The sequence below is a fragment of the Theobroma umbraticum genome, unplaced genomic scaffold, assembly GCF_002168275.2.
Source record: "Theobroma umbraticum cultivar Fairchild unplaced genomic scaffold, ASM216827v3 scaffold_147.0, whole genome shotgun sequence".
Lineage (NCBI taxonomy): Eukaryota > Viridiplantae > Streptophyta > Magnoliopsida > Malvales > Malvaceae > Theobroma > Theobroma umbraticum.
Window position 1 is genome coordinate 2,675,555 of NW_018397259.1, and position 22,556 is coordinate 2,698,110.

The 22,556-nt window shown below is 36.8% G+C and overlaps 4 protein-coding genes across 4 annotated transcripts; 2 read left to right on the plus strand and 2 right to left on the minus strand.

Moving 5' to 3' along the window:
- Positions 1-765: 765 nt before the first annotated feature.
- LOC110416001 (CDK5RAP3 protein homolog) lies at positions 766-6,489 on the plus strand. Its single transcript, XM_021427818.2, has 10 exons — positions 766-1,016; positions 1,141-1,275; positions 2,690-2,784; positions 2,937-3,031; positions 3,144-3,279; positions 3,377-3,526; positions 3,655-4,221; positions 4,533-4,741; positions 5,540-5,672; positions 6,140-6,489. The coding sequence occupies exons 1-10, from the start codon at positions 956-958 to the stop codon at positions 6,269-6,271; spliced, it is 1,713 nt and encodes a 570-aa protein (XP_021283493.1). The 5' UTR covers positions 766-955; the 3' UTR covers positions 6,272-6,489.
- A 146-nt stretch (positions 6,490-6,635) lies between these two features.
- SRF2 (STRUBBELIG-receptor family 2) lies at positions 6,636-12,563 on the minus strand. Its single transcript, XM_021427822.1, has 16 exons — positions 12,470-12,563; positions 11,613-11,745; positions 11,464-11,532; positions 11,299-11,364; positions 11,086-11,157; positions 10,918-10,989; positions 10,427-10,498; positions 10,257-10,322; positions 10,108-10,173; positions 9,697-10,025; positions 9,315-9,589; positions 8,848-9,113; positions 8,379-8,526; positions 7,914-8,053; positions 7,673-7,829; positions 6,636-7,469 (listed from the first exon to the last, which is right to left on the minus strand). The coding sequence occupies exons 1-16, from the start codon at positions 12,561-12,563 to the stop codon at positions 7,239-7,241; spliced, it is 2,256 nt and encodes a 751-aa protein (XP_021283497.1). The 3' UTR covers positions 6,636-7,238.
- Positions 12,564-13,128: 565 nt separating this feature from the next.
- On the plus strand, positions 13,129-16,862 carry LOC110416003 (D111/G-patch domain-containing protein). Its single transcript, XM_021427821.2, has 4 exons — positions 13,129-13,310; positions 13,924-14,460; positions 16,071-16,136; positions 16,280-16,862. Exons 1-4 carry the CDS (start codon positions 13,176-13,178, stop codon positions 16,337-16,339), a joined length of 798 nt encoding a protein of 265 aa, XP_021283496.1. The 5' UTR covers positions 13,129-13,175; the 3' UTR covers positions 16,340-16,862.
- Positions 16,863-17,135: 273 nt separating this feature from the next.
- LOC110416002 (squamosa promoter-binding-like protein 9) lies at positions 17,136-22,309 on the minus strand. The gene is made up of 3 exons (XM_021427819.2): positions 21,759-22,309; positions 18,143-18,282; positions 17,136-18,028 (listed from the first exon to the last, which is right to left on the minus strand). Exons 1-3 carry the CDS (start codon positions 22,154-22,156, stop codon positions 17,409-17,411), a joined length of 1,158 nt encoding a protein of 385 aa, XP_021283494.1. The 5' UTR covers positions 22,157-22,309; the 3' UTR covers positions 17,136-17,408.
- Between the last annotated feature and the right edge of the window lie 247 nt (positions 22,310-22,556).

Below are 22,556 nucleotides of genomic sequence, written 5' to 3' on the forward strand. Positions count from 1 at the left end.
AGTAAGTGGGGGAAAGGGTGAAAAAAAAGTTTTTTTTTAATAATATCATATGGTCAGTAAATTACTTTGTTTTAAGTTTTTATATTTTATTTTCTTGTATAATGGAGAATATTAAATAGTTTGCACATAAAAAAAGGTTATAAAAAATTCAAATTTTTGATGTATCATGATATTCATAATTATATATTAAAAAAAATCTTAAAATTGGTTAAATTCTTTTAAAATAGTATTACTTCTGTCACTTGATTTATATATCATTAGCTTTCTTAATACAAAGGAGAGGTACCAAAAGGGAGTAGAAATTCGAATTTAGGCCTCAAAATTTCGTAAAGAGAATAAGAATCTTTTAAGTTATATACGGATTATAATTATTTTTTTAATTTTTGACTATTAGTTTTTATTTCTTACCAAGACTAAATGAAAAGTAAAATGATGAAAAGAAAACCATATGTTTAATTGAAATAAAATAATTACTAATGTAAAAGGCATTCAACTATAACTTTTGATGGAAACAAAAGTCTTATATTTCATAATAAAAAAAGTTTAATTTTTTTCTAATTATTAAATGTTACATGCTTTTAAGTCCAAATATATACATATATATATAGATTAATTTTCAAAAGTTAAAAGAAAATAGTGAAAGAACGATTTTTATTTTAATTATTTTCTTTATAAAAATAATTTTAAATTATTTCCTAAAGTTTGTTTTCCATTGAAAACTGTTTTACATTTTCTTAAAAGTACATTTGACCTCCGCCACAGACAGAAAAAAACAAAGGAGAGGATTGTAGAGCCTTTTAAACGGACGCTGCATTTAACCCGACCCGTTACAGTCGTCATTACCAACACCAAGGCATCCCAAGAGAAGCCGTTTACTCAGCTGCCAACTTTCTCTCGAAATCTCAACCTTCCGATTGCTTATTCTCCCGAGAAAACACTTTCTCGGAAAAGAAAAATGCAAACGCCGGAGGACATCCGTAATCTCCCAATCGACATAACATTTTCTCGTCTTGGAGGTAAAGCACTAAAATATCATCTCAGTAAATCTCAAACAATATTCAATTTCTCTTCTGCAAAGCTTTGATAAAAATTACACTCGAAAATTGTTTTAACGATTGTTCTCTTTTCGTTTTACTGAAGAATGGTTGGTTGATCGCAAGAGAGTACCGTCGGATTGGAGAAAGAGACTAGCGGCGATACGATCGAAGATATCGAAGGAGTTCACGGCCTTGCCTAAGGATATTGATCCCTATTTTCAGACCCTTGGCCCTGAAGGTCAGTTATTTTTTTGTTTTGTTTCAAAAAATCTATTCTACGTAGTTTTGTAGACATATTTCAGTAGGTGGTTGCAGATTGTCCTTACAATTAATTTTTATTAGAATTTCATTTTATGTGATTTTAGTTGTTGTTTTTGTTGATGAGAAGAAAATTGATGGAACCACTGTTTGGTTGTAAATAGTAAGCGGAAATTTACAATAGTTTTGCTCAAGTAGCTGAGGTTCTGTTGGTTGGTGGCCTGATGCTTTTACTGCTTTTTTTTTTTTTCTAAAAGAAAAAAGGTTGTGATTGGATGCCAAGTAAGATTGATTTTGAAAAATTAAGAAATATAATGTTTAACCTCCTTGGATAGTACTTTTACATGGAACAATTTTGTTTGAATTAGTCTTACATTGTAACCATTTGCCAATATTCAATCGGATATGGTTTTAAAATCCTGTAAGAGTTTGCCCTTGCTGCCAGCACACGCTGAACTTGTGTTGGAAGTTTGAAGGTGAAGAGAGTAGAGAAAATGGGTGGAAAAGTGAGGAGAGTCGAGTAAACAACTCTTTCCTACCTTGTTTCGGAGTGAATTTGAGGGAAGGGTAAAGTGGCAAGTTTATAGGCTATTGTTACCTTTTTAACTCTTTCGAAAGTCATTACTAAATTAACCTTTAAGGAGGTGGGGGGGGGGGAGTTAAAAAGGGATCCCAACCTGAAATGATTCATTTGAACTACTTAATCTCAGTCCTGTCAGTTTGAGGGACTTTATCAAGTGGGATTTTCAGGGATTTGGTTGCCTCAAGAACTGCCTTACTTTCTTTTAAAAGATAAACTTCCCTAAAAAGGAAGATAAACCCATTATCCCCTTTTACGTTAATCTCTTCTACTTCCCTCCATCCAAACACACTGTAAATTGCCACCTATCACGATTCTACTTTCTTCTTGTATGCTGGCAATCTCACCCTTCACCACTGGCCACTAGAATAGAGTTTTTTTAAAGGACCTGAAACTGACAAATGACAACTGTAGATAAGAGGGGAGGACACTGGTCATTAGCAAACCAGAAGAGTAGCCAGCACATGAAATGGGCAACACAGCTTCTTATGTGACTGTGATGTATATTGGCAGTTGTGTTATTGGCTAGGAGGTTTGAACATAAGTTCACAAATATTTTTTTAATGAAGTTACGTTTTCGAACCACATGTTGGATCTCAAAGTTTCTGTCTTAGCTTGAGATAATTATGTAGTGTGTAGATGTGAACTCTAGAAATATCAATTACAGTTTACGACTTTGTATGTGAGTTTTTTTATTATTTGTTTTAATGGCGTTTTCATGTTCATTAAAGTTCTCGGAATTGGACTTTTAAGTGTTGTTCTATTTATTGTTACTCTTTTTCTGCTTGTTTGACGACTAGTGTACTGCTTCCAGGAATTGGTTACTTAGAGGCCAAAAAAATATATGATATTCTTCTTAATTCGACTCCAGAAAGCCGGAACATATTTGGCCGGCTAGCAGGTGCTGCTGTAAGACAATAACTCTCTCTCTCTCTCTCTCTCTCTCTCTCTTGCATGTGCATGTGTACTTACTCCAAGACTCAAACACTAGCATGTGCACCAATGTAGTCAATCACTGGTATTTTTCAATAAATATTATATATGTATTAATCCTTTGACAGGGATCTTGGGAAGCAATTGTGCATTCTTTTGAAAAAGATCATCTTTTTCTTGGTGAGGCTGCTCAAATAATTATTCAAAATGTAAATTATGAAATGTAAGTGTGGATTTTCTTTGTTTTAAACTTCTTTTGAATGAATAACACACGCAAGTATTGATTTATTGTCAATTTGATTCACTTTTTGATCATTTTCTTTTAAAATGTAAAGCCCATATCAGAAAAAACAGGTGCAAAAGATTCAGCAGCAATTAGCTGAACTTGAGCGGAAGGAAGCTGATATAAAAAGAAGTGCAGCTTTGTCAGCTGCTAAATATGCTGAGGCTTGCCAAGAGCTTGGTTTGCAGGTTATGATAGTACTTATATTGGTGGTAGCCAACTTGGTCTGATTTGTATTCCTTCTTCCGATCAATGCATTAACTTGGCAATCATTGCACATTACAGGGTAAAAATGTCAGGCTTGAACTCTTAGAGACTGCAAATTCACTTCCAAGCACATTTGGCAGGATTTTAGAAGTCATTGATGGTGATTCTGTTTCACGGGCAATCGAATATTATTCTAATTTTGTCAGAGATGCTCATACAGAGAAGGATGTAAGACAATAATTGAAATCTGATAATGCTCCTGATTATTGCTGTTAGCACTCGCCAAAGTTTTAGCTTAATTTTTTTATCTGGGTTGTAAGTTATATAATGTAGCTGCTGACAATAATGATTTGCAGAAATCTCAATTTCCTGTCTTGCTGAACTTGAAAGACATTCGTGAAAATCCTCCATCTTTGAATGTTTCTGCAGCTTCTGAGATCCTTGATTTAGAAAATACTCAATTAAGATCTAATGAAATAAACCATGTGAGGGGAGACATAGATGTCAACGCTGATACTATTGATTGGGATATCTCTGTTGACAATGCTCAGATTGATTGGGATATTGGTACTTTGGAAGAAACAGATGATTCTGGTAATGGTTTGGGTCCATATGAAATTGTTAATGCCAGTGAGATCTTGCAGAATTCTACACCAAATGAAGCTGCAGAATCTGATAAAACCCCATTACACAAAACAGAAGACAAACCACTTCCTGAAATTTCTGTGTCAGATATATCCTGGGATATTAGTGTTGAAACACCACAAGTTGATAAGATTGATGATGTCAGCTTACCAAACATACAATTGGAAAATCAGACATATGCTCCAGATACCTTACCTGATACCCCAGGAATCCGGGAGGAGAGGAGCCAACTTTTGGAGACAGAGTACAGAAATAAGATTCTGGATGATTTGTATGAGGTACATGCTAATTAATCTTATTGCAATATCTGATTGGCTAATATTACCGTAATATTTCTTTTCATTTTTGCAAATATCTCATTTGGAGAAAAGGTTTCATTGTAGCAAACTCTATGTAATTTGGGATTGATGTGTAATAACTTTTTGTTTGCAACACCATTTTATCTTCTGTATGAACAAAATAAGAGAAGTAAAACAGCATCGAAACTGCCCCAGGCATACTTGTTGCTATGGTGTAACTATTTCTGTCATTAGATCAAAGCATATTTCAAGTTCAAGGCATCATGTCTGGTTTAATGCTGTGTTATCAGATGAAAGCATTTTTGAACCAGCGATTGGTGGAGTTGAGGAATGAAGACACTTTGTCATTGCAAAATCAAGTCCAAGCAGTTGCTCCCTTGGTGCTACAGCAGTATACACCCGATGCCATCGAGACAATGATATCTGATGTTTCATTGGCAGTTTCGCTGCTGACAAATAGAAAAACACGAGATTTAATCATGATTCTCAACTCTAAACGGTGCAAATCAATAACTTAATTTTTGTTTATATGTTTGTTGTCATTTTCCATTTTTTACTATTTTATTTCCTTAAATTCTCTTTTAAAAGAAATATCTGTCCAAACTTCTTATGTTCGATTATCAGAAGTAGTATGACTGGAGGTAATGAGATGAACCGAGTGAAATACCTCTTGCAGTATAGGAAAACTAACAATTCATCCCTATGAAACCTGTGCATTTTGGTAATGTAGCTTTTGATATTACTTTCTGTTCTGAAGAAGTTTTAAATTGATAATCTTCAATTTTCACCGTTGGAAAATTGCATAATGTTGTAGTAAATTGCTAGATCAGTTACTAATTAACCCAAGTTTCCACTCAATGGTTAGATCAACTTGTAAAATATTAACAATGTTTTGTTCTAGCATTGCAAGAAAAATATTTAGTAAAAAAATAATTAGCAAAATGATAGTATTGGAGATTGGATCATGGTTTGCCTATTTCTCTCAGATGTATTAGCTGTAATTTCTGTCCATTAGTTTCTATTTTAAAATTTCTCATTCCTTTTCATTCTATAAGGAAGTAGAATTTGGTTAGTGTCCCTTTTAATTCTGTAAGAATGTAGAATTGGTTAGTGTCGTCATTTTCATTTTCAGGTCTTTGCTTTTACTAGATCCCTGCCAACCTTTTTGTATCGCTGCATGTTTTAGCATACTGAGCATAATTTTCATCTGAGTGAATTTTTTTTTTGTTTTTAGTATTATTGTCCTTATTGAGGTTTTAATTATATTTAGCACTGACTTTGTTGGTTTAAGTTTCAGATTCCTAGACAGACTAGTTAGTACATTGGAGGAAAAGAAACATCATGAAGTGAAGTTAAAAGAGGGGTTGAAGGATGTGGCTGCCAAACGTATGGAGCTCCAGAATTCTCTATCTTCTTCATGGCCAAAGCAAGTGAGTTTTCTTTCAATATTGTCACTCTGTTGCACTGAGAAGAGTGTTATGCTTCTTTTGCTCTCACATGGTCAAGTTGAATTAGTTGGTTTTTTGGTACAACTCTTCTACTCAGCTACTTAAAAGTGTTTAGTTATTCCAGTTATGAAATTAAAATTTGTAGTGAATAAAATTTGGAACCTTAATCCTATAGTATTTCTAGTCAAGAAGAAACAAAAAAGGAATCCTATTGTATCTCTTTGTAATGTTTCTGCCCCTGATAATTAAACTGCCCCTAGATTCCTCCAGCTGGTTGTCATTACATCTAATTATGGTTCTGTTCGTATCTGGAAATGAAATGATTTTCAAATGACTTGAGTCATGTATGGAGGGAAAACCAAAAGCTCACTGTCTAGGAAGCAGAATTTCCTCTCTTTTTTTCTCCTCTCCTTGCTTTCCCTAATTCAAAAATGATGATATAACTGCAGGAAGCTGCTCTTGCAAAAACCAGGGAGCTGAAGAAGCTGTGTGAAAGTACCCTCTCATCCGTATTTGATGGAAGACCGGTTAATATAATTGGAGAGATCAATGCCTTGTTGAGTAGTGGTATTAGTGCATAAACTCTGAAGATGTTAGCTTAGGTAGGAATGAAACTAGCAAATGAGATGGTAGGGAGTGAATGTTGGCAGAGGCACGGTTGTCTATTTAAGCCTGCTTCTCTTTTCTTGTTTTTGCTGTATACTCATTTATTATAGTACCGGAGATCTCGGGAGGAAGAACAGGAGGAGGATCCTTTCTTTATTCCTTTAGTGGTCAAAAATGTTGCATGGTTTCATCATTGATACTTGAACTCCATTTTTGTAAACTGGTAGCAGTCCTGACAGAAATGTCATTTAGTTTTCTAGTCCAGACTCTTTGAACAATTTGGCCAATGCAATTTTCATGAGATTTTGAAATTTAAGAAAACCTCATATCATGAAAGAAAGAATAATGGTGTAAGAAAATTGCCTGCTAGTTTCCTCAATTATGGTGAATGATCAGGTACTGGGGTTGCTGTTCCAACGTTTCCCTGGCCATTGGCTAACCAAAGTTAATTATTATGATTTGTTCATCTCTTTATTCTCTTGTCTGTCTTTCCTGCCATTCGAATGACAATTTCGTTTCCACCTCCTTCCCTTTTCCCCATAGACAAAACTGGGGCGGATGACGCTGATGACAAGTAGCTATCGTGATTGGAGAGAGAGAGGGGAAGAAGAAAACAGGAAGACTTACACGAAGCTTCTTCAAAACGAGGGATGAGTGAGCAAAAAGAAAAAAAAAAAAAAGGAAAAAAGAAAATGTCACATTAGCTACAATATTTTTAGGATCTAAGCCATTAGGCAACTATTAATTTCCGACGCATTGCATGCATTACCGGCAGCAATCAAATTTGAACACTAGTGAAGGGGCCCATATATGAAACTAAATCTGGGTTTCACCACATTAACAGAATCAACGTACACAAATGCATCCTGAGAATCTAGCTAGTACTCGGAAACTGTAATGCTGTGGCAAAGAAGTAACAATGAGCTGATTTTGGAGTATTTCTTACATGGGGAATAAGAACCCATGGCTAAGCGAACCCGATGTAAGATTCGGGGACAAATGCGTGGCGGGTGGGGAGCCCTTGAAGCAAGTTTGAGTAGAACGGAAAGATCTCTCCAAGGGGTCAACTTCAGCACCATCGGTTGCACTGCTTTTCGTCAGGCCCATCTTTTGTAAGAGACGTGTCAGAGATTCCACGATTTCGGACATCAGTGGTCGGAATTCTTTCTCGGGCTGCATTTTCAAATTCAAGCCGCAAAAGTTTTAACAGATTATTTTCATCATTATAGACAAGCAAGATGCAATTTCAATTAAAAGATCACCCATCCATTTCATGTTCATACTGCATAAACACAAAACATTAAGGTCACCTACTTGATTAAGTTCTCAGTTTGCTCACTGTTAAACTTCAATAGAAATCATCCATGTGTCAATACCTGAATGCATAAGGAGACAATGTCTGCAAAACGGGAGAGAGACCTGGCAGGAAATGTTCTTTTAATGCTAGGATCAACCATCTGTTCCAGAGTTTCACTATCATGAAGACGGAACAAAGCCCAGTGCACCAAAGATTGCTCATCTCGAGGTCTTGAACTGTGTTGAAAGGGAAAAATGATTCATAAAAGAAATGTCAAAGAGTTGTCCGCAAAAGAAAAAGAAGGGCATAGGTTATAGCACCTATCAAAGGGTCTTCTTCCGGTTAATAACTCCAAAAGCAACACTCCAAAGGCGTATACATCACTCTTTGTGTTATCACTCCCTGGTTCCCCGTGCTCAGGTGCAATGTAGCCACTGTCCCAGATTGCAATTTCAGAAGCCTGTTTACATCAATATTAAATGATATTTGTAAGTTTGTGCGGCTTGTAGAAAATTGTGAGAAGCTTTTCCCAAGGGACTTGAGAAAAATTAAATTACATAAATGCATATAATTCTATTTGAAATGCTAACAACTCCCCAGTTGCACAAAGACAATTTTTGCTCAATGCTCAGAGGACAGAATAGAGAGCAAAATTTTCTGCCAACTACAAGCAGGGATACTACCATTCACACTGATTGAAGTCACTATTAGTACCATTTACCCTCCTAGCTTGTTCTATCAGTGTATTAACTGAAGTTATCTAATTATTCCTAAAAAAGACTCACCTTAATTTTGACAGCATTGCTTGTAAATGGTCTTAGAATTGCTAGGCCACAGTCACATATGTGAGGCATTAGTTCTTCATCAAGCAAGATGTTGGCAGCCTTTATGTTGCAATGAGCGACAGGAGGTGAGAATGCCGAGTGCAAATAGCTGAAAACATCATTAATTAAAATAGAAACCATCAAAAAGGAGGAGGGGAAAGTTACAGTAGGATTTTACTCCCTCAGCTTCATAGACAAAGCAGCCTTAAATAAGCACTCCATATCCCTCTTTTCTTGATTGAAAAGTGCGTAATTATTCTCCTATGGCTCATTTTTATTGTGTAGATAATACTTTTAGATGCACTAAAATGATATTAATTCACCTCATGGGGTACTCAGGGGAAATAGGTGTACCAGACATAGAATTATTGCAGCAAGAGAACTTTGAAGAAAAAATGTGCTTGTTACAGAAACTGTATGAAATACTTACTCCAAAGCCCGAGCAATACCAAGAGCAATACAAACACGTAACCCCCAGGACAATGGCTTGAAGACTTCATTGTGCAAAGCATCGTCAAGAGATAAATTTCTCACATATTCATACACTAGAAGATGCTGTTCATGTTCTACAGAGTAGCCAATAAGTCTTACAATGTTTGGGTGCCTTAGTTGCGATGCCATCTGAATGACTGCCATAAATTGCTCTTCTTCATGGAAAGACAAAGATACCATGTTGATGTTCTTTACAGCAAAAACCTGCACAAAAACAGAAGTCAGATAATTTCATTTAAGCATTTAATTCATTGGTTAGTATATGATCTTTCAACAACAATAATAATAATAATAATAGGTTTCGAATCCCCCTCCCCAAATACTATAAAAAAAAAAAAACCTTGTATAGAATTTCATTGTCACTTGAATATTTGAAGAAAAACCTATAGGAAACTATACACTTACTTGCCCGTCTGGAAACTCAGCTTTGTAAACAGAACCAAGAGATCCCTCTCCAAGAACCTTCTCTTCACTAAAGCTGTTCGTAGCTAATTGAAGCTCTGCAACGGTATACACTTTTGCAGCTGTTGCAAATGTGCGTTTTACTGAGAAACTTTTTCTTCTAGATGCTTTCTCAGTACTGGTCGGATGACCAGGGGGAGTATGCCTTGGGATGAGAGGGGATGGGCTGCTGATACTGAAGAATGGTGGGCTAGCTGCTTGTGCAGTAGTAGAGCAGTCTATAAGCATGGGAGGAATTAGATAAGTTTTATGTATAACTAATCAGCGAGAAAAGTGCACTTGATATTCACACATGCGCAAGAATTTCAACCAGTGGAGCCCTCACCTATAGTTGTACTGATCGGAAGAGAATGCAGCGTTCTATTGCTGCTGTCCAAGCTTTTGAGCCTTTTGGCATGAGATCGGTTAACATGGATTGCAAAGAATAATGCTGCACAGAGAGACATCAGAGCCACACCAACAACCACACATGCTATTCCTACAGGGCTTAGACTTTTCTTCTTCTCTTCAGTTACTTCAGGGGAGGGGTAGTCCACCACAGCACTCTGCTCAGTTGTTGGTGGACTACTAATATTTTGCTCACGCGGAACACTATTCAAAGGGAAATTCCAGGGCGGATAGATGGCCCCTACATCGAATCTATTACCCCAAATCCTGTAAGAAGTAAAAGAGGAAAATAGTCTTAGTATGATTTGTTAGTTTACGCAATTTAACACCACTGGATTTAATCACATACCATAAATTTGGAATTGATTGAAACTGCATCGGAATAATGCCACTAAAATGATTATCTTCAAGGTTCCTGAGAAAGATATGCATGAGTAAAATGTAAAACTGAAATGCAAAATTAGCTGCAAAAGCTGAAACCAGTCCTCATAAACCTACAGGTAAGTTAGAGGAAGCTCAGACAAATATATCACTGATCCAGTGAAGTTGTTATTTTGCAAGAACCTGTATCGAGACCAGAAGACATATAGAAATTAAAATCATGTATGCGGCTGAAAAAGCTGGGGAATGCAACAAGAAAATTTTAGATAAAGCTGCTTCTAACTCACAGTTCAGTAAGATTAGTCAGTGATCCAAAAGATTTTGGTAGATCTCCAGTGAAATTATTGTCCGATAGATCCCTATCATAACATGTTAAAATTTTAAAAGACTAGTCATCACTTGAGTTTTATGCCGTATAAAACTCAAGACGTTAGACAGGTGCAGCATATACAATTCAAGATCACAGTTCTTTACATTGATACAACAGTGTGGTTCACTTCATCTTGGACAATGTTTCAGTTGAGAAATGTGTAAGGAAACTAGCTTCACAAATGTGAAGTTTCCAACAATATAAACAAAATTTTTTTTAAGGAAAACATTAATAAGGAATGCTAATTAATTTTTGTCAACAAACCTAACATGAACACGAATCCATATAACCAGAAAAAGATTCTGAATTCTGTGTTGTTTGCCTCTTCCCAAAAGCCAAAATTTATTAGATAGACACTTCCCTTTCACGTTAAATGCAAAACAGAAAACAATGGGTGGAAAAGCATACATTGCCTTCAGGCTCCGTAAGCTAGCAAATACATCCCCAATAGGTCCAGACAACAAATTGTGGCTTAGATTCCTGAAAAGAAGAAAAGTAATAATTATGAACACATCAGTGACGAGTAATCAAAAGTAAAGCCAGCAAACTAGGTAGGCAGGGTAAAAAGCAACTCACAGATGTCTGAGATTTTTCAAGAAAGATAACGAGTGGGGTATATTTTTGCTCAAGCTGTTACTGGCCATATTTCTGCATTCATTAAATGATAAAGAGAAACAATGAAACGGAGGAAGGACAAAAGAATCTAAAATTTGGGGGACAATTGAAGTCTAGAGTGAGATAAAATCTGGTTGAATAATGAACCAGAACTTAAAGGTTCAGACTTCTTACATATGAGTGACATTAAGGGGTAAGCCATATGGAATTTCACCTTGAATGTTATTGGAGCTTAGATCCCTAACAGAGTAAAACCAGCTCAAAAAGTTTAATACAGTGTAGAGCTTTCCATACATTTTCTAAACTACAAAAATCAATATACAAAGTAAAGTTACTCACAGATACTTCAGGTTTTGGAGATTATCAAGTTGGCTTAGATACCCACTAAGCTTTAGCAGTGGAACGTTCCTGCAGAAGGGTAGATAACAGTTTATTGATTACCCAAGTAGAGTGCATGGTTAATTTAAGCTATAGGGTTTGCACATTACAGGTGTATCACGGCAGACCCAGAACATGCCACTCCTGTCCACAATTCACCACATGGATCCCCGCCATACAATTTCCACCCTCTTAGCTGTGGCGGGTAGTTCAGCGCCTTGTACAGACCATTAAGAGCAACGACTGCAAAAGGAAAAAGGCACATACAACTCAATTATACAGGTTAGCAATATTACTGGCATAAGATTATTATCAATAATACAATAACTAAAAGCTAAGCATATTAATTGACCTGAAATGGCAGAAGGTTATGAACAACAATATTAATGGTCCAGAAAATCAAATTAATTTGATCACATCCTTAGCAAAAAAAGGTTAATTTGATTATGAACAACTTCTTTCTCAAATATATTGTGGACAGTGAAATCCAAATCTTTGGATTTATTAAGCTCACAACGTTATTGAGACGATCATCCAGTGTAGCAGCTAGGTACCAGAAAAGTGCCAATATAATTCACCATAACTAATCTTTTTTCTTTTTCATGGATTTAATATGATCTCATCGTCATCAGATAATTACCCAAACTAACATATCAGAAAATGATCTGCTATTTCCGCCCCCCCCCAATATCCTTTCTCTCGTCGCCGCATTTTCCCGCCAGAGATTAGGCCTCAGGTAAAAAGAGAGTTATACAAAGCAATAACGAATCTTGATCCTATTTTAATCTTTCTTGTCCCAAGTAAGAAAGTAATTAAAAAACTTGACACCGAGTAAACAAATATTGTCATATATACGTTCTTTAAGTTTTCCTATATTTTCTTACGAACCAAACAGACAATATAATATGTAAAAAACAAACCATCAAGAAAGTTGAGAGAAACAAAACATATAATGGAACATGATTACCATCAAGTTGATCCGTAGTAGCCTCAGACTCTAAAAACAAAGTCGCGGAGAAAGCAATTACAGTGAAATAGAAACACAGAAGCTCCGTGTCCATTTTCGTCGAGAATCTTAGCTTTTCCCTGGAAACGCAGCAAAAAAGACGTTAGGCCACTGGTCACACAGAGCAATCAGATTGCGACAAGGTTTTCTACGAAAAGGAGAGAAAACGAAAGAAAGAAAGAAAGCTTTGATGTTTCTCAACCAAAACTAATTAGGCTTGTGAGTTCTTGGATTTCTTGGGAAAGTAAACCAAGTTTCTTCCATTTCCAAAGAATCATCAATCGTACAAACTTTGGAGAAAAACTGTAAAACGAAATGTAGAGATCTAAAGATGAAATTATCGACAGAGAGAGAGAACTTGTACTAAGAAGTGTGTTGACTTGACATTGATTGAAGCAGAGCTCAAGAAAAGCGCTGAAAACCTGAATTTTACATAGAGAGGGAAGGAAGCTGGCGGGGTATATGTAGAGAATCCACGTCAGCAAAAGCCGTTGAGGTCGTTTGAGAAAACGAGTGCCACGTGCGCAAAGTTCGTTGGGATCCGAATATAAAATTTAACCAAATTTCACCCGGCCCGAAGCCCATACTTTTTGGGCCTGGAAGCCTACCAGCTGTTGCCTTCTCTTCTTCGAATCTCTCTCTGCTTCTGAAAGGAGAGTTCTAAGGAATGGCAGAAGAATCAAGCAGAAACCAAGCAAGCAATGGAAATGGAAAGGAAGAAGAAGAAGATGATTACATGGGGGACCTGTCACAGTTTCTTCCTCCCCAGCCCTCTAACCCTTCTAAACTCTCGTCCAAAAAGGTTGGTTTTTCTTTTTTTTTTAATTATTTATACCTAATTTGTTACTCTTTTAGAATTTGCACATAGAGTCTCTACAGCGAAGTTACACTGGTTTGGCATAATTATAAGAAAAAAATGGATTTTTAAATCAGATGCAAGGGAGAACTGGAAGTAACGCTAAACTCTTTTTGGGTTGTATGGGGAAATTGTTGCTTAATTAGGGGTTTGATAGGTTAGGGTTTTACTAGTTTTTAGGAGAAGGGTTTTAAGTTTTACTACATTTTATTGGAGGGTCTTTGCTTATATAACACTAACAAATTAATTCTGTAACAAGAAAATTAAAAACCTCTAGTTTGGGGGTAAAATGAAAGTTCTTTTTAACAAATACAGAATGCCAGTTATTTCAATGGAATAGAATTTTGTACCTATGTTTCCCCTTTTCAGAATTCTCTTTCTTTTTATTTTCTTCTTTTTTTATCAGTTGTGTGAAAATGAGTTCTTCAGGCTTATAAATTAACTAACTAAATTTTATAAATTGTCCATTCTAATAAATGAAACTTGAAAGGCTTTTCGCCTTATTGCTAAAATTTATGGGAACTTATATGTTTATTACAATTATCGTAATTCTTTGCAGGATTCCAACACCAAATCTTTAAGTTCCCAACTATCGAAGAAAAAGTCCAAAAAGTTGAACTGGCAAGAACAGCGTAAACTTGAAAGAGAAAGAAAGCAACTAGAAGAGGACGAGAAAACATTGGCAAAAATAGATGCTCCAATTCCACAATCTAACATTGGCTTCAAGTTGTTAAAGCAAATGGGTTACACCCCAGGATCAGCACTTGGAAAGGAGGGCTCAGGTAGAGCTGAGCCAGTGGGGCTTAACATTCGGCGCTCAAGAGCTGGGATTGGACGGGAGGACCCACTAAAGGAGAAGAGAAAGAGAGAGGAGATTGAGTTCGAGAGAAAAAAGAAGAAGGAGGAGGCTTTGATGGCAGAGTTTGGTTCTTGGCAAAAATCACAATGGCGAAGTCGGAGAGTCGTGGTAAATTACAAGAAGGCGAAGGCAGCCCTTGACCAATTAGAGAATAAGGAAGTTGTTGTGCCAAAGAAGAATGAAGATGAAGAGGAGGGGGACCAGGATGAAGAGGAGGAGGAAGAGGTAACAGAAGAGGTGTGTATACCAACATACATATATAGTTGATATAAGTTTCCACACATGCATATACAGTATATAGCCATGCAAACTTATTTTAGAAGTACTTTCAAAGTATTATTGTTGCCTGTCTTTCATGCTGTTACTTACTGGTAATGGAGTCGGTTCATTTCCTTGTGTTGAGTTTATCCAGTTTTTGTAATTTCCAGTTGCCCTAACCGTACAAATTTCATGTTGCATCAACATGAATACTTCAAGCAAAGTGAAGAGTCCAAATAACAAAGTTTAAATATGCTCTGATTGAGGATAAATTCCGATTCTGCATCTTGTTGATGATTTTGTGACTGTAATTATTTTAGTAGTTGACATGCAAACTAAGTTGATAAGTTATAGCTATGGTATGCATGAAACTTTTTGTATTTTAATAGTTAAAATTGAATCACATTGTTGATGAACTCAAACAGACATGCATGACTGATTTACATGTCTAATAATGGCTCATAATCATCTCAACCTTTAACTCAAGTGGCCAAACTACATTTTAGACCTAAACCACTACAATCTGATTCACAATCCTATACCGGGTAGGAATGTGATTGTGAAACCCATATATGGGTTCAAGACACAACTAGTAACATGATTTCAAACTTAAGGGCCATGGGTTAAGTATAAAAAATAGCTGGGCTAGTGGTATTGGGGCTTGCGGCATTATAACTGGGGTCAGAGTATGTACCAGCCCAACATGAGCTCACATGGCGCCCATTGTGATCTTGGTCCTTATTGCATTCAATTGTGGTTATACACGTGTGGCTTTTCTAAGGACATTAAGCATTTGAGCTGTGGGAATCTGTCACCTTATCCCGTGTTGGTTTATAATGCAATTCATATAACTCATAAAAGTATTCAAAGCAATCATGAATATAGTTTCAACATATTAGCGGCAGTGTTTTAGGTCCAAAAGGTAGCTGAGTTGATGATGCCTGTTCTTATGGTGTTAGAATAAAATATTGCTAAGGAAAAATATCCGAAGAGAGAGAGAAGGATGATTGCATGGATAACCCACATTAAAGCTCTTGTTAAGGAATGATATTATACATTTTACTTAGCCCAAATACTTGGTCCAAGGAAGAAGGTGTCTTCTGTTGGAACGTGGTTCAGAGTCCCTAATAGCTTACACTAACTGCTACTACTCTTCTTGCACGGTTGTCCTCACTTGTAAGGATGGCTAGTTGCTACCAATACTTTACCTGTGTTCCCATCGGAGATGGTAACCGACTATGAAAAAGTCACTGTTTCTCTTCTTAACTGTTGCTTGGTTGTATTGAAGTATGTTCATGGGGTGGGTAAATTCTGACATAAGGCGATGTCTATGAAGACCAACAAACCTGGTTAATCTTATGACTTTAACTCTCATTATAAATCTCAATTGACTGCACACTTGATTCAAGTTATGCTATCACACCTGCAGCATTACCTTATTTGCCTGATTGCCTCTTATGATTCTTATGTTTATGAATGTAGCTAAGAGCTTAGGGTAATTTTAGTTTGAAATTTTGCAGTCTTCTTTTTGTTGTTTAACTGGGAGAGTTAATTTTGTATGAATAATGGTCACACAATATTGGGTGCAGGATTTGCAAGATATATTGATGAAACTGAGAGATGAATATCAGTACTGTCCCTTCTGTGGATTTCAGGTAAGTGGAAAATGTGGAAATTTTTTCCACTGTAAAGCTTTGCACTTGATTACTTATGTGTGACACAAGAAATGTAAGTTAAATCCAAATTCCAAAGTCCTGAATTCCTGATTATTTTATGCTCAATACCTTATTTGTTTCAGTATGAATCGATGGAAGCACTTTTGTCCGACTGCCCTGGAACAAATGAAGATGATCACTAGAATGGAGTGTGTTGATTTAGGCATTCAAGGAAATTTGTATTTGAACTGAGCTGTGTTGAAGTCATGCCACTCGGTGTGAGATGATTGAGCACAGAACTGATGGAGTTCTTGGAAGCAGGTGACTTCTCACGTTGCTTGTTATGAAAGTCTACATGAGCCAAAAGCTGGAAACCAGATAGAGTCAAACAGGGACTACAACGAGAGATAAAAAAATATACAATATTTATGTAAGCATTCTTCAACTTGTGAATGGAGATGAGGAGCAGAGTTGTAGAAGCCATGAAATCTATGATTTTCCACCATATCAGCAGTCACAAGAATTTTAGGAGCTAGGAGCTAGATCACAGGGCAATTAAGTAACTGTGACTTATTATTCTTTCCTGTTGTGTATGGTGAGCGAGTAGGAAATTCATGTTTGAGAGGAAGTCTTTAGCTGGAAGCATCTAGCAGCTGCAGCGTGTGATGTTTTATATCACCGAACCAAAAGTTAAATCAGAATGGTGTACCGCATGATTCTTTTTAACCCAAAAACGAGAACAAGCCTAGCCTTGCCTCGATATGCTTTATCATTCACGTCTCGAATATTCAAACTTACCAAAAAAAAAGGGTAGTCCGGTTATTACGGCGTTGATGGCACGACAGGACCAGCACCTTGCTTGAAAATGTAACTTAATACTCGCGCACTTGCTTTACCTGAACACATCATTATCATAACAACATACCAACAACTTGCGGACTCCTGCCTGAGTGACTCAAGCAGCAGCAACGGCAAATACAGGGCATCTTAACTCCCAAATGCCATCAAAGCCAACAATCTGCTAAGCTAAAGCATTGAGATAGATTATTTAGTTGCTAATTAGTTTAATCCGGGGAAACACCTTGTTATCAAGCATGTTACAACCTTAGGCAGACACATAATAAGAGATGGTTTGGTATAATCCAACCACCCATAGAAAACATAAAACCGGTGCCCAAATGGCCATACGTCACATCGTACGTTATAGCATGACATACGATCGGGCACAAAAAGTGGTCAACATGCACAGGAAAGAGACAGGAAGCACCAAACTTAGAGCGACCAGTGACTATGCTGCGTGGAGGTGTCATACGCCCTTGATTGCTCAAGTTCCATATATTGCCTCCTGCTTTGCTGAGACAAGTCAAGCCCACCAGAAAACTGATTGTTAACAGGCTCTGAGATTTGACCCAAACCCAGGTGAGGGGGCAATTCGTGAGAGGTGCTACCAGAGTCATTGCCCTTGAAACCCCAAGAGGCATTTGAATATGGATTCACAGTTGCACCATGAGGCGTTGTTGGTTGAGCCACTGAAGACCCTTCAGTATTCATCATGTCGTTTACCCCTAGACTTGAAGCCCGATTTCTAGAGCCCCATGGTTGATTTGACAGAAGAGAGAGAGCACAGCTTGAGTCAGCAACTCCCGTGAAGCATTCTCCCGGAGGAATTCCAGCACTGGAGAAACCAGTCCCACCTGGTGAACCTTGCAGAAAAAGGTCAGGCGGAGGATTCTCAGAGTTGTTTTGCCATGGATGTGGAAGTGACCTCCCTGTAGCCGTGTTTTGATTTCCAGGTAAGCGCTCTGATGATCTTGCTGTTGGCCACGCATCCCTTCCAGAGAGCCTTGGGTAAGCTGTGAAATCCATGATAAAGCTTCCACCTCTACTGCTTTCTGCATCATAAGCATCAAATGCAGACACTATTTATTAACAGTGAAACTGCAAGTCGTTACCTTCTTGCACTTACTAAACAAAGCAGATTAAATAATTTGTAATCATGATCTAACCAATAATAGATGAAGAGAGTCTGCCATAACGAGAGGTTAATAATGATCCAGGTGGTGGCTTCCTCCGTCGCTCATTGTGACCTGCAAGCCGTCTACGGCAACTTCGTTTCCCTTGGTCAAACTCAGGAAGCTGATGAAATCTGGATAGGGACCACAATAGAAGACGTTAAATTTGATAATAAAAAAAAAAAGAGATTCCAAATATAATTACAAGGGTATCAAATCCAACAAGAACTAAAACTAGATGACTACACAATGAAAGATAATTCTTTTTTTTTTTGTGAAAGAGGGTGGCAAGAAAAACATGATTAATATACACAATTACATGCCTAGCATTAACAGATACATCTTTTGAAAGGGAGCAGAAATTCACAGTTCCAAAGTAATTAAATTTCGTCGATGTAGGTTATGCACACACGCAAGCCTTGTTCAAGCAAAAAGATAAAATCTAGAGGAGTGAGATTAGCGTTCCAATCATTCATAACTACTATTCCTAGGCATACTTTTGCTTAATACTTCTTTTAAAAAGAGAGAGAAAAACCCAGTTGTGGTCAGTCCTCTGTTCTGAAGCATAAACAGGTCTGCAACAAGACCAGAAACCCAGATATAGCCATCACCTAGGTCCTCAGGACATGCTAAATCCCTAATCTTAAAAGGATACCATGCATAGTTGCAAACTACAGTTCAAAGTCCTCAAACATATCAAATTGAACAGAGGAGGAATATGCCAATGTATATCCATAACCTGCCAATTACTAGCTACTTTCAGAAAAGAGAGATGCTATCATGTTCACCAATATTGTCTGGAGTAACTTTTTTCACCCTCCACAAAGTCAGCCTACCTTGAGCTTAAAAAAATATCCTATGATTAACCATTCAAAAAGAACAAAGAAAGCATCATACAGTATTTTGCTAGGCACAAACTAACTTTTATACCATAACTATAAATAATAGAATAGAGATAATACTCAACTTCTATCAGAGTGTATTAGTTCCAATATTCCATAGCATTCTTCAAACCTATTTAGGACATTCACTCAACTTCTATCACAAAAATTAACCCCAGTGACTATCTCTACCAGTAAAGCTCCTATGTAAGTCTCATGATTTCTAAATATATAGCATGAAAACAAAGGCCCCCTGCATGGAAGAGGGTATGAGCAGTATAAAAATGGTATAAGCAATGTTTCAATGGTATGTCCACCACTAAGTGGCTGGGAGAATGTCAAAATACCAAAAATAGATATAAGCAATTGTTTACGACCATCAGATTTGCTATTTGTTTTAGCTTTTAAGTGCACGACAAGTTAGTGATAAACATTGTGTTTTAGTCATTTATTTTGCAAAATACGCATTCTAGAATTATAAACTTCCATAGACCATGAAGTCAATTATTAAAATATAAGTGTTCTAGCAATAATGAGAACCGCATTTCGGTCTCTTAAATACAATAGCACCACTAGGGGTATAGATTGATCAACAACCATTATGCCAAGTGATTGCAAAATATCTGATTCAAAATTCCAGAATGTCAGGGCAGCAGCCAAATATGTTCCCTACATTAAATACCACATGGATTACAAGGATCAAGACACATCTTTTAATTATTTCCAACTTAATTATATGCATTGTTCAATCTAAAGTCAACTGAATTATTTGAGGTTAAACCTTTGTTTCCTTAAATGTGCAATTTTGCAAATCATCAATGGACATATCAATCACATCAATCACCACCATACAATCATGTTTCAATATAGACAATCTACTAATCTCCAAATAAAACATGATAAACTGACAGATGCAGCACCACACAGGCACAAGGGTTTAGAAATCAAGCAATTCAAATAGCTTTAAACATGGTCATGATCGTAGAAAGACTGAAAACTAGCTACTCAAAAAGACCAGAAAACTAATTTGAATACAGTTTCTGAATAATATACACAGCACAGAAGAATTGACATAAATATATGCCCTAACGACACAAGAATAGGAACAGAGATAACCTTATAAGTTAACTGCTTAGCGCATGCTTTAGCGTATTGCAAAAATGTGCCCTAGGTGTGTAAAAAATTAAGACTTTGCTCCAATAGGCACTCATTTATATCTCAACTAGAATAAACTCTAACATACATGGGAAATAATAACCAAAATCTACATAGAAAATCGAATCAGCAAGAAGGCTTTCTCAAGACAACTGATCATGCAGTATGGGTCTTACTTCTTCCCTTATTCAAAATTGAGGTGCCAGGTTCAAGATGTAATACAGTTAGAAAGACTTAAGATTGAAACTCAGTTGCTCTTAAAAACTCCAATACCGGTTAATGATGCTGTTTGGTTTACAAAAAGAACAGGTTGCATGCCGGATGTCATAATGAGATTTTTTCACAATAGCATATAGAGAAAAGAAAAAAAATATGTATGACCCAAGCGCAAAAACAATGGTACCAGAAGTTAAAAGAATTTTTGAAAGATGGTTAAAAAACATGAGTAGATTTTGTGCACTCACCATGTCATCTCAGCATAAAAATTTACTTATGAAAAGTACAGAAATTGCCACCATCTCAACCTAGACTATAACACCATCATCTTGTAAGTTTCTTTACCATGCTCCTCATAACCACAAAAGAACCCAGGTAGGGATGTAAAACTGGAAACATGTAATAGCTTCCGAAATATGTCCATAAACTAAAAAGCATTAAACAATTTGGAAAAATATAATCAACCTACCTATATGCAAAACCAAATAATTACCAGACGTTACACTCATATAAGGCCCATAACTGTGAAGTCCCCACAGACAGAGTACAAAGAAAATTGGCTTCCATGACACTAGTGAATTAAAGATCATGACAAAACTATGTCAGAGAAGACAAACAGAAAGCACCAAAAACTATGGCACCAATCAGTAGCTAAGCACCAAACCAAACAAACACAACCAACAAAGTCCACGAGCCTTTCACTAGAATCGACTTCAATGTACAAATCCAACCACAAAGAACCAAAAACATCAAGCCATAAAAAAAAGCACTGAGAAACAACAACCACACTCTTCATCACTTTATAAGAATTTAAAGCGAAGAAACAAGATAGTAATTAGATTGCTCAAGTATGAATTAAATTAAACAATACTCAATTAAAACCACACACCCATTTAACCAGCCTACTAAATCCAAAACTATTATCAAATCAAGAACAACTAACAATCCACAACCACGAGAAACAAACTCAAAACTCTAGCCACCACATCCCCTCCAACTAAACAAAGAAATTCAAAAAGACTATGAAAGTAACATAACACAGAAGGCCACCAAAGTTGATACAAGTAAAGAAAAAAAAAGAAAAAAAATAAAAAATTAACCCAACACAACTAAAAATCACCAATCTACAACCATTAGAAACAGAACCCAAAACCAAAACTTTTGACTAACACAGATAACTATAATTTTTTTTTGAACAGCAACACAGATAACTATAATTAACAAGCCCCTCAATAAACATCTATAAGGCGAAAACAAAAAGAAAAAACCCAATCAAAACAAAGCAAAGCTACAATATTGGAAATAAAAAATAGAAAAAGAGAGAGAGGGAAAGAAGAAAGCAGACTTGGAGGGCTGACCTGCTACACTGCTGACAAAACCTTTGCTCAAGACCAGCAACAATAACTTTAGGGGACTTAGAGTGCATACCACAAACCTTATGCCTTGAATAGTAAGCCTTAGCATCACTCAGATCCACTTTACACCCTTCTACTTGACACCTTGGAGGCTGAGTACCTTGCACCACTCCACCACCCCTGGCCTTCCTGCCCGACCCGGAAGAGCTTGAAGAACCCGGACCTGCCTTGGTTGGAGTCCCCACTGTTGAACCAGCACCAGTAGCAGAAGCCGCCGCAGCACCAGCAGCTGCATCCTCAAAGTAGATTTTTTTTCCAAACTTTAAGCCGTTGAGTGACTCAGTGGAAGAGTTGGTGGAAGAACCACCTGACTCCGTCAAAGAGCCCGAACCCATTTCCATGAGCTCTGCCTAGTGCCCATTCATGGGGTTTTTGTGGGTCACGGAAATGAGAGAGAAAATGTGCTCCTTCTTATCTCACTGTACACACACCCAAAAAACAAGACTACTATAACAGAGAAATGAAATGGGGTTTTTATTTATTTATTTACAAGTTTATAGTAGTGTAGTGAACCAAATAAAAAAAGCAAAAGATAAAAAGAAAAGAGTGATAAAGTAAAGTCGAGAGGAAAAAGGAGAGAGAGTGTGAAAAGTTAGACACCTGACACTGAAACTGGCCCATGCCAGCGAGGGAAGTATGGTACACTCTCAGAGACTTTGTCCGTCACCTAAACAGAAATACTTGAAAAAAATAAATACATAAAGAAAGCTCAAATGAAAAGAAAGTTGCTACAGTCTTCAG

Excerpts from the sequence above, each read along its gene's own strand:
- LOC110416001 (XM_021427818.2), top strand. The coding sequence starts at position 956 with ATGCAAACGCCGGAGGACATCCGTAATCTCCCAATCGACATAACATTT. Across the intron at positions 1,017-1,140 it reads AACATTTTCTCGTCTTGGAG|AATGGTTGGTTGATCGCAAG; the intron begins GTAAAGCACTAA and ends GTTTTACTGAAG. Across the intron at positions 4,742-5,539 it reads ATGATTCTCAACTCTAAACG|ATTCCTAGACAGACTAGTTA; the intron begins GTGCAAATCAAT and ends TTTAAGTTTCAG.
- LOC110416003 (XM_021427821.2), top strand. The coding sequence starts at position 13,176 with ATGGCAGAAGAATCAAGCAGAAACCAAGCAAGCAATGGAAATGGAAAG. Across the intron at positions 14,461-16,070 it reads AGGAAGAGGTAACAGAAGAG|GATTTGCAAGATATATTGAT; the intron begins GTGTGTATACCA and ends TATTGGGTGCAG. Across the intron at positions 16,137-16,279 it reads GTCCCTTCTGTGGATTTCAG|TATGAATCGATGGAAGCACT; the intron begins GTAAGTGGAAAA and ends TATTTGTTTCAG.
- LOC110416002 (XM_021427819.2), bottom strand. The coding sequence starts at position 22,156 with ATGGAAATGGGTTCGGGCTCTTTGACGGAGTCAGGTGGTTCTTCCACC. Across the intron at positions 18,283-21,758 it reads TTTTGTCAGCAGTGTAGCAG|ATTTCATCAGCTTCCTGAGT; the intron begins GTCAGCCCTCCA and ends GTCCCTATCCAG. Across the intron at positions 18,029-18,142 it reads ACTCTCTTCATCTATTATTG|AAAGCAGTAGAGGTGGAAGC; the intron begins GTTAGATCATGA and ends CTTATGATGCAG.
- SRF2 (XM_021427822.1), bottom strand. The coding sequence starts at position 12,563 with ATGGACACGGAGCTTCTGTGTTTCTATTTCACTGTAATTGCTTTCTCC. Across the intron at positions 11,533-11,612 it reads GGGTCTGCCGTGATACACCT|GAACGTTCCACTGCTAAAGC; the intron begins GTAATGTGCAAA and ends ACCCTTCTGCAG. Across the intron at positions 10,026-10,107 it reads CAATCAATTCCAAATTTATG|GATTTGGGGTAATAGATTCG; the intron begins GTATGTGATTAA and ends TACTTCTTACAG.